The 10938-nt window shown below is 39.5% G+C and overlaps 1 protein-coding gene across 1 annotated transcript; it reads right to left on the minus strand.

The window, feature by feature from the left end:
* Positions 1-2589: 2589 nt before the first annotated feature.
* Positions 2590-8779, minus strand: LOC140951963 (uncharacterized). The gene is made up of 2 exons (XM_073401349.1): positions 8539-8779; positions 2590-3348 (listed from the first exon to the last, which is right to left on the minus strand). The coding sequence occupies exons 1-2, from the start codon at positions 8642-8644 to the stop codon at positions 2774-2776; spliced, it is 681 nt and encodes a 226-aa protein (XP_073257450.1). The 5' UTR covers positions 8645-8779; the 3' UTR covers positions 2590-2773.
* Between the last annotated feature and the right edge of the window lie 2159 nt (positions 8780-10938).

Below are 10938 nucleotides of genomic sequence, written 5' to 3' on the forward strand. Positions count from 1 at the left end.
CTTACAGAAACCAGTGCAGCAGGTCTCGTTTCTTTGGCAATCAGTGTCTGAAGTGCACGTCTGTTCTAAACAATCCCCACGGCTTTCTACGCATTTGTTTTTGCAGCAAACGTGGAAGGTTAAGCAGTCGTCATTGATAGAGCAGTCATTCTTGTCATTCTGAGACATATTTTTGTTATTCATGCACTCCCCCATACGGCACCGCACGTCACTCCTTTGCCCGCGATCTTCTGTGGTAGTATAATCCTTTCCATCAGCTACACACACAGTCACGAGCGCTGTAACCAATACAAACACAAAGGCTTTATCTGAGACTTTCCCCAACAAGCGTAAAGTTGACATTTTTTGGAACAAACTGGAGAAACGTGGCCTTTTTTCGGGGTGGCTTGTTTACTTCCTTCCTAAGAGGCAATGCTTGCTTCCAGACCTCTCAGAGTCTCTGACGTACCGAATGAGTGAAACTATTCAAATTCAAAATTCCGAGCAGTGCACTCTGTCTTTTGAGGGCCAAGATGAAACTCAGAGGTCGTTTCGATATTCTGGCGCTCGACGTTTGTTAAACAAGTAGTTTTCCTCCAGTTGTCTTGAACACCGTGAAAATCTTGTGATGTTGTGACACTTGCATGGGCGCGGAACTTGTGATTCGTGTCAGTTGTCATGTGTAACCGCACAGGATGTAAATGATGCTTGTCATGCCTTTTGAGTTCTCTCACATCGAAACCATTTTGTATCTAACACCTCGTTACTTATTATCAGGATCTTTTGCTATTTTAAAAAATACTGTAAAACGTTTCGTCACGTAGGGTCAGTTGGTAGAAAAATAAGTAGAATGTAACCTCACGACCTCATGAGTGATTTCAACCCCGGTCTTAGCCTGCAAGCAAGCTCTCTATTTGGGGAATATCGTAAAAAGTGGACGCGCGAGAGGCACGCGAGAGGAGACGCGAGGCGCGTTCTCGCGCGGCTCGCTTCGCTCTCCCAAATAAGAGAGCTTGCTGGCAAATACCGTTCATGTAACCGTTTATTTTTCTTGTCACAACAATTTTCTTTTGTGTTCATAACTGAAAGCACTTTTACGAACAACTTTTCGTTTTGCCAGGTTTGGATTTTTAATAAAATACCCTTTTTTTTCTAGCGACGGCCGTTGAGTTACTAACAACAGCAACCTCGTCCATTTTTTAAGGGAAAAGCCCTGGGGACGAGGTTGTAACAACAGGCGTCCCAACACGTCCTAAAATCACCATCAAACAGTGTTCAAACATCCTCACTCACTTGAAAAAGACAACACAAGTATTTTTATTTTACTTCTTTTCTCTAAAGTCAATAAGCTAAGATAAAGAATTTTTTCAAAATTTCTCTTTCCAGGCTGAACCCTATAAAATCGTTGCGTTATGCAAAATTACTAGATGTCCTAGGGAACACAAGCTCTAGCATGAGTGAGTTTGGGATGCCTGTGGTCTCCCCGTGAATTGATGGTAATTAGCCGCCTAACATTTTGTTCTTTATAGCTTTCGTAACCCGCGTTCAGTAGTTAAATTAAATAATTAGAAGCATTAGATGAATAATTCTTACGTTTTAATTTTTTTTTTTTAAATTTATATCACAATAACTTATCCACCAACATACCCTGGGTACCAGAGGTTTTTTTCTCGCGTGCGACAAGGCGCTTCGCCGGCCGCAGCCCAACACGTCTTCGCCCGCGCGGGTCACTTTTTCAGACTTAACCGAAACCGAAAACCACGCATAAAAAGCCTCTGGCACCCAGGGTACCACCACCATGACCAAACAGAATATTGCCAAATTAGCATCAGGTTTCGGCTGCTCTATTGTAAAACTATTGGCTATCAAATACGGAATGAAGGCAGGAGCCGGTACAGTAATCGGCTCCTGATGAAGGTTACTGTCAAAAGCCACATAATAAAAATACAAACAAAAACAAGGTAAACAAAGCGAAAAAACAAAGTCTTTAAGTATTTAAATGAACCAGTTTTTAATTACTATCTTTTTTATGATTAGCGTATATCTTTGGAATTCCAGAGGAGATGTGACTCAAGATAGAACCAGCGAATTGTACTTTAATTAATATATCTTCGCCAAGTCTCCATTGCTATTATTAAAACGTGTTTTGTAGTGGTCCCCAAGATTCCTAGTACAGTTAACAGAGTTAACAACAGCAGCAGAGGAAATGGAAAAGAAACACTGGCCAAATTTAACAATCATGCTGGTAGTAGTTGAATTTCTTGTTCCTCCTACAGCCACATGCTGGTAACGTTTATCCGTTGGTAAAATACTCAAATCAGCTTCTGATCCATACAGCCTCGTTCCCATGTTTTTCTCGCTTTTTCTCTCGAGCACCCTATGAAGGAAGTTGCTTCAGCTGATCCTTGCACGATTACGTCATTCTACTACTACTACTACTACTACTACTACTACTACTACTACTACTACTACTACTACTACTACTACTACTACTACTACTACTACTACTGCTGCTGCTGCTGCTGCTGCTGCTACTACTACTACTAGTACTACCACTACCAATACCACTACCACTACCACTACCACTACCACTACCACTACCACTACTACTACTACCACTACTACCGCAACCCGCAACCCTTTAGGGTTTGCTTTCTTGTGCAAATTTGGGCTTTTGTTATTCAAAACTAGTTGAATATAAATCAGAAAACGAAATGAATTGTGGTAGTAGCAGTCAAATGACGCGATCGTGCATACAAATAGCTGGCCATTAAGTCAAATCGACCTTTTTTCCCTACTCGAACATAGACTCTATGACACCTTCCCGAAAAATCCTCTCGGCCGCGTATTGCTTGATATTCACCCAAAGACGATCTGGGTGGCGTGATTTACCGCAGAACTTATCGTAATACAGCTTGTGAATATCATTTGCTGCGGCAAAAATGTCCTTGTGTACTATGGTTAAAATCCAGTGGATTCTCTGAGGGGCGAATTCTTGAATAACACATCCGTAATCTTCAAGAAATGCAGCTCGAAAAGTCTTCCATGAGACCGAGTTGGTACCATCAAAATGCCTGTCCCAAAAGTCTGTAGAATGCAAGACTGGTGCTGCCGATGATCTCGACCAAGTTCTTTCTCTTCCACACACAGATGAGCTTGCGATACACTCCGTGCAACCAGTCATTTGATTTGTTTTATGTTTTATTGGACTTGTTTCTGCTGGCAATGTACTTGTTACCGTGCAAATTTCAATATCGTTCGTTGAATCAGCCATTGCTGTATTTTCCAAATAGTATACCTCTCTTCCCTTCCCCGCTTTCTTCTTTTTTCGCCTTCGTGCCATATTCTTGGTACTCACGAAGTTCATTTCTGTAAAGAAGGAGAGAAGTGATTATTGATTTAGGTTTCTGGGAAACTGCCCACCTACCCCTCCCCTAAGCCAACATTCTGCCCTAAGTGAGAAGCAAGCGATAATGTTGTCTTAGGGGACGGGTAGGTGGGCAGTTTACCAGAAACCTAAATTGATAGTTGATTATTATCAATTCCGAACGCTCTCAGAGGTTAATGGCCAAACTGGTTTGGAAAGTTCAAAAACTGAAATGCTCATTGCCTGAGGAAAAGTCGGTGAAATGTTCTTATCCGTTGTTGTGTTTTGATGGGTTAAAAAGGATGATGCTACTTGATAAGTAGTTTATGAATGAAAAGGAAAAGCGGCACTTAAAATGGACCTTTGGTGGCAACTTAGAAAACTGGGAGTAACCACACATTTTTTTTCAGAGATAATTAAGCAGAGATAATGCCGCAAAATAACCTTAAACCTTCTCGTAATGTGCATGCACCGTTCTTTACGGTTACGTAATTAAAAAAACTTTTAAGAAAAACTAGGAATAAATAAAATATTCACTGTTTAGTTAGTAAGTTAATTTGTGCTCACAATATAAATCATTGCGTAATCTCCTTTTGGATTTTGAAAAAAACATTACGCAACTAATTCAACAAAGATAAGTACAGCTGTACTTTCTTTTAAATGCAGTGAAAGTTCTTGCTAGTTAAAATAATTTAAAAGTGAGGAACCTCTCCAAAAAATGTTTTCTAGAAACACTCATAATTGGTACTCAAAGTGAGTGGAATTGTGTCAAGATTTGAATCAAAGACCAGTGGTAAAATTTATGGATCCTTAAACAATTTTCTTTCAATTTGCTATTGGAAGCCCTGTTGCTAAAACATGATTCCTTGTTCTCTCGTCGTGAGAGACCTCTGCTACCAGGGAAGTACAATAATGATTACAGGATATGATGAAATTTAGTCATTGATACCTGTGAAGAACGGAAGAGTGGATATGATAACGACAAAAGCAGAGCTTTCAAAACCTGTCTTAAGGCTGAAGAACTACAATTTTTAACAAAAATTTTTAACAGTCGGTGTAAACCATTCTACCGTTTGTCAAGGTCGATGCTTAAGTGTTGCTTGATTCTTCTAAAGTTCTTGTATTGAACTTTCAGGGACTGCTTCTCGGAATAGATGCGGCCTACAGTCCAGCTGCTCTTTACGCAGACAACAAAGCAATTCTTTAATAAAGGCTCCGTTAACAATGTGTGAGGAGCCTCGCTTCTAGCTATAATTTAATTGTTGTCAGTCACGTTCAAAGATCAACGATAAACAGTGGAATAATTCGTACTTTGGCCTATGTATATAACCTCATAATTATTATGTTAGAAGCGTAGCACGAAACGACTTATCTCTTGATTAACCTTAACCAGCAATCTAAATATTTTTTATATTTTTATCACGTTTGTGTCTTGCTTGCATAACTTATAACTAAAATTTTACATATCCAGCGGAACTTAAGGTCGATAATGTTGCTTTTCAGAAAATGGTCAACGACAACAATTCTTTTTATGGTTTATTTTTCCTCAGGTATTAAGTGCTAAAACACCATCAAGATATGCAAAAGAGGACTTCTAAAAGGACCGATTCCCACTGAAATTAAACAAAAAATAAATAAACATGTCTCTTCGCGAGTGATGACGTGCTGTATCACTATAAGCCGGCATCAGAGATCCAAAACATGTCATTCGTCTGCTGCCACTAAAAGGTAGTGAATGATGAATACCGTATTTATTCGATTAACCGCCCTGGGCGCTTATTAAATTTTTTGACCTTGAGAGTGGGCTCTTATTTGAGGTGGGTGCTTATTAGAGGCTGGGCGCTTATTAAATTTTCACAATTTCAAAAAGTGTAGTATGTTTATTTTGCAACAAAACAATAAATGGTAATAACGAACTCGAAGATGTAGCAAAGCAAGGTTTCTGTAAAATACTCTGCGGAAAACCCCGTCTTCGGGGAAGTCTCTTATTAGTACTTATTCAATTTTTTTCGGTTGGGAGGTGAAAGGGGATGGGGTTGGGTTGGGCGCTTATTGGAGGCTGGGCGCTTATTAACTTTTTCTACCTTTAGGATGGGCGCTTATTCGAGGTGGGCGCTAATTCGAGATTGGGCGCTTATTTGAATAAATACGGTATGTAACTTTATAATAGCGATTTCCCCTGTGGATTTTGCTTAGAGGCTGTGAAAAAGACGTTTTTCCACTGTCGGACTAGTAGATGTAGTGATTCTCTTGAAAGAAATTGTCTCCCGCCAAGAAAATTCTGCGCATGTCATTTGCAGGTCTGATAAAATTCTCAACTTTAAAAATCTTTTTTGCGCATGTCATAAGTCGGCATCCAGACCAGCTGAGCTAATCCCGGTGTAGAAAATTTGAAAATTCGGGTTGAGGTCCAATTTTTATCGACGCAGCTCGTCGACTTTCTGATTGCATGGTTTGCCTAAAATTGGAACCTTCTTACCAAGCCAAATCAAAATAAAGGCTTTAATATTGCAGATTGCAATGAAAAGGAAAGTACATGTTAGCAAGTATAGTTAAGGTGGTATAAAGAGTCTAACTGGGGAACAACAATGGAAATTACTGTCCACAAGTTTACAGAAAACAAACTGTCGGGCTTTACCCTTTCGACTGAGTTTTTTTTGACAACGTATCATTCTCTCTCTCCAATTATCTAAGTGGCTGGCCCAAGTTTCCTTACGCATTTATAGATCTTTGTGATGATCCTCAGCAGCCAAAGACCACGTGATACCCATTCTACAGTGCATGAGCTGAGATACGCACAAATGATATGAACAAAGGCTTTTACACCATAACAGTTTTTTGTGTATCTATTGTATTTCATTTAAAAGGCGTTGTTAGCTTAGCGAAAGAACAAGAGATGAGACACAACATTGAGAGATATCAAATATCTGCGTGGCTCGTTACGAAAACATTGTGACAGAACTGTGTAAATATAACGATAACACACAAATCATGAGTCACTTACACCCACATAAATACAACAATCACTCTTTTGGCCTAAGTACATTTTAACATAGATGAATATCCACATTGTCTCCATGTATATTGTTCTCCCTTTGCTTGATATCGCACTAACTAAGAGAAAAGTCTTTTCGCTGGTAAGCAGTGTCCCCTATTTTACCCCTTTTATGATTGATAGAAGATCGGTTATAAAGTTTAAGGAGAAAGAAGATCGATACTGGTCACTGTTAGGATCCTTACAGATCTTCCAAAGCAGTTGAGCCTGCCTTGTCATGCTTTTAAGGAAAAGTGGAACTTCTTCCTGTTTTGAAAATCTACTGGTGACGTTACGCTTGATGTTTGAATTAATCAAAACTTTCTGTAGGATCCCGTTTTCACGAACTCTTAGAGAAATTTTTCAGCTCGGGCGATGAAGTCACGGCCGATCGGCTCGAAAGCCTCCCTGAACCACGATTTATCAGCTACTGCCGCAAAAGCAGCCTCGATGCACGAAGATAAAGTATTTCGGTTAAAAAAAAAGCTAAAAAAGTCATCTTCCTCCTGTTAGCTCAGTTCTAAGGAGATAGGGAAGAAGCGCCGATCAGCTAGGCATGAGGTTAACCGTTTACATAAACTAACTACTCTTACAACAATCCTTGCCGCGAGCCTCGCTGTTAAGACAATCACACAAAACAAAAAGGCGCACCTCAAACGCTTGATGGCGGTGTCTGACGGGAGAGCACCAACCTATTTCTCATAGTGTTCCCTTTACCTCCAGTTACCTCTCCCTTCAACGGCAAGAGAGGTAAAGGAGAAAGACCCTGCCGGGGAACGAAGTGGATCTCGGCTGGAGACCCTATTCCGTGTGACTGAGAGCACAGAGGAACGGCTGGGGAGACACGTGATATCTTCGGGAAATGATGCAGTGCGACACAGTTTGGGATCGATTATGGCGCCTGGACACGAGCAGTAATTATTAAAACACCAAATAACAAATTGGTAGAATCAAAAACTTGTCGTGGTTGAAAATCTTTCGCTAACCTTTAAAAAGGAAGGAGGGCATTAAAACCTAGCAGTCATTGACACGTTATTTACTTTACCAATGAATTGCCACGGTGTTTATATGGATTGTTGCACGCAAAAATGAGGCTTCCGCGGTCAGGTGAAAATTACGTGGCCGGGATTGTTTACGTACTTTCAGTGCGAATTCACGACTTCACGTCGAGATCAGTGGACGGTTGGGGATAGGAACGGAACCCGTAATTTCTAAAACTGATCTATTATAAAGCGCATAATTTTAATTTTTGCTGCTCCAGAATATAGCGGAAGAATTGAGAACACCAGAAAAAAAAACCTTTTTAAATAATATATTTTGTCTGGCACTTCAGAGTTACGTAGAAGTATCACGCAAAACCAGCGAGATGCTAATACGACTGATGAAGGCAGACTTATTAATCAAGCAAAAACAGACTGGAAAATATCTTTAAAATATCTCTCTTCATTAATCCACCCAGGTGTAATAAATTTCACTTAAGGTCACTGATTGTTATGAAAATGATAGAAAAAATGCATTTTGATGAAAGTTTTCATATCAAATGTCAATCCTTCTAAGACGTTCTTCAGTTTATCATGTTGTGGCTAACTAAACTATCCGAGAGTATTTTCATTCATATATGATGAAACAAGAAAGTACGAACAGTTTTCTTTTCTCATATTTACCGCAGAAAAATTGAGCACGTCTGAGGACAGTAGTAATTTATGACTAAAAGGACCGCTGTAAATTTGCCCTATAACAAAGCGAGATATTTAATTTTAAAGCGATTAATTTTCATTCTACCTTTTTTTCTTCATAATTAACAAACTTGCGAAATGAATATTTTCTGCGAATACTGTTATCTGCTTTTAAGACACTGACACAGGAAAGAAAAAACGCAAGATTACATTTCATTTCGAAAATCAGATTCAGTTTTTGGTTAAGAATTCACAGGGCTTCGGCTTGGTTCAAAAAACTCATTGGTAAGACTTTTGTTACGTTTTCAATACACATAACTTTAAAGGATGGAAGAAGAAATAAATGCGATCTAAACATTTTGCCGAGTGGAACTTTGTACGTACAAATAAATAAAGAGGAAAGCACTTTAAAAACAAGAGAATTGCGTAGAAAAACTTTAAAATGTCACGTTAAACACAAACAACAAAAAGCTTCATTTTACCTTTAGCCGGCTCTTTGTGCTCACTGACGTCCTTGGAGCGTCGCTCTCGGCGAAAAAACCGCATAAATTTCAGCATCTTAAAGATACAAGTTGTTGTGTGTTTCATCTCTTCACATATGAGTCGATAGGGATCTTCAAGAAGTGAACTTAACAGTAAGCGTATGTATTATGACAGGTCGTGCCAGAAACATCACAGAATACACTCGAAACAAATGACACAACAATGACAGAAAGCTTCAATTTACATTTCTAATTATAAATACGGACTTTGTCTTTCAGTTAAAATTTGTAACGACGAATCAATTCCCTCATTTCGGCCGCAGAATTGTTATCTCAAAAACCAAGAATGTCGACGTTGTTATCAAACTCTGAAGATCAGAGCGATGAACGACAGAGATTTTTGACGCAGTATTAGCAAACAATAATTTCAAGAAAACTAGATTAAAATCCTCGGATTTAAATGAAGTCAAGTTTTTCATTTCTTGCTTTAATATTACTTATAAGTCAATTAATTATCTGGGAAAATGTTTTGACAGCAAAACTCATTTAGAAAACAACACTGGTCTGCAATTGTAGCTGGGAAATAGGAAATAAAGGGATTTCCAAGAATTTTCCTAAGGGCGAAGTTTTTTTTTTTGTTTGTTTAAAATTATCGATTTCTCTAAAAACGAAGCTATCGAGTACATCTCAGGATGGTTTCACCGGCCTTTTTGTCGAGAGAAGTAAAGATTTCTGTTAAATACTTATTGCCTGTTGACTTGTAGTAAGCCTGATTTAATGAAACTCTCATCGAGGTCTCACTGACCTTTCGTCGAGGAAAGTAAAGATTTCTGTTTAATATTTATTGCCTGTTAGCTTACACTAAGCCTGATTTAATGAAACTCCTTTACACACGCAATCTTCGAAGAGGAAAGTTACCCACTCGATCTGTATGGACAACCTTTTAAAAAAAGAGCCCGATTTAAAACCCACCAAAAAAAATATTTACTTATAAACCAGGGTAATAGAGTAACCATTGTCCCCTAAGGTGAAGCCAATCCTGATAAGGTCACATATGGTTAGCGGTATGACTTTTCATTCGCTATTTTTGAATCACTTTTAGCGCAGATTACTTGTATCTTCAGAAGAGTAAACATTGCACTTTCACACTGACATGTTTAGTAAACAGTTTCCATTTTTACTCTACTGACAATGGTACTTTTAAAATGCATGTCGTGAATAAGTCCATGGCGTGCTGTATTTTTCAACTTGGCCCAGATTTAAAGGAAATTCTCAAGCAAGTGATAGATATCACTATCGTTTCAATTTCAAGTTATGTTTCTGGATTTTAGTAAAAGAGCTGCCTTTGGGGATGGAGCGCCATGAGACATTCAAGATGGCTCACATTTGGGATTGATGACTCAATATGGACAATTTTTTCATTGAAGGGCATTTACTTCGTGTACCGGACACAGATGACGTAAAACAAAAGAACAAAAACCATGAAACAATACCAAGCAGAATTTTCCCTGAGCAGAAAACAAAGACGTCTTTTGACCCATTGTAGGCCATCGTGTATGGACGTGTAGTGATTAATAATTTGATTTAGCAACAGAACGTGAACGTCATTTGACGACGGAAAAGCGCGTGAAAAAGACTAAACTCGACTTCCGGTTCCCAATTTCTCGCTCTGCCATTGGTCAAGCCAGTTGTTTGATTTGCGCGCGCCGACGTCAAATGACGTTCCCGTTCTGTTGCTAAATCAGCCTAATAAGTCTTTTACTTGACGCCGTTACAGCATATCTAACAGGGTCGGAATGGCGACCTCCATTCTCTAAACGGAAGTGAACGTAGCCGGGCTTTGACTGGCAACGATCGACCCATAAGCAGTAGAGATTGATCAAAGCCTCCGTGGTAAGTCCCTCTGAATAATATATGTCCTGCCTCCCAGATTCTAGTCTTGAAAGACTTGGAATACGTAGGATTACCGTCAAATACAAATGAAATGAAGCAATAACACGTAACGTATGATTCTAAAATAACCTACCGAATGAACTACAGTATAAACCAGAGCCAATCGCCCACGAGCAAAGAGAGAGTGGCATCTGGGTAAAGATAAAAATGAACCTTCCCCCACCCCAGGCGCTTCGTTTTTCGCTCAGAGGCCAGCAAAACGCACGTGAATGGTGACGAAGCGCGAGGGACCATGCAGCAGGCCATTAACGATACGGTGAGGAATGGCACCATGTAAGTGTTACCATCCCACGAAGACGTTCTTTTGGCTCGTCACGCAATCCTCCCCAACGTTCGTGGGGCAGGAACGCGTGACGAACCTCTGAGATCGCCCGCGTGGGAGGCTAGAGTACGACGTTGTTATCTAGAGAATATATATTAAAAACAACGGCACCAGACTAACTTTAG

The sequence above is a fragment of the Porites lutea genome, chromosome 11, assembly GCF_958299795.1.
Source record: "Porites lutea chromosome 11, jaPorLute2.1, whole genome shotgun sequence".
In the NCBI taxonomy this organism is placed as follows: Eukaryota; Metazoa; Cnidaria; class Anthozoa; order Scleractinia; family Poritidae; genus Porites; species Porites lutea.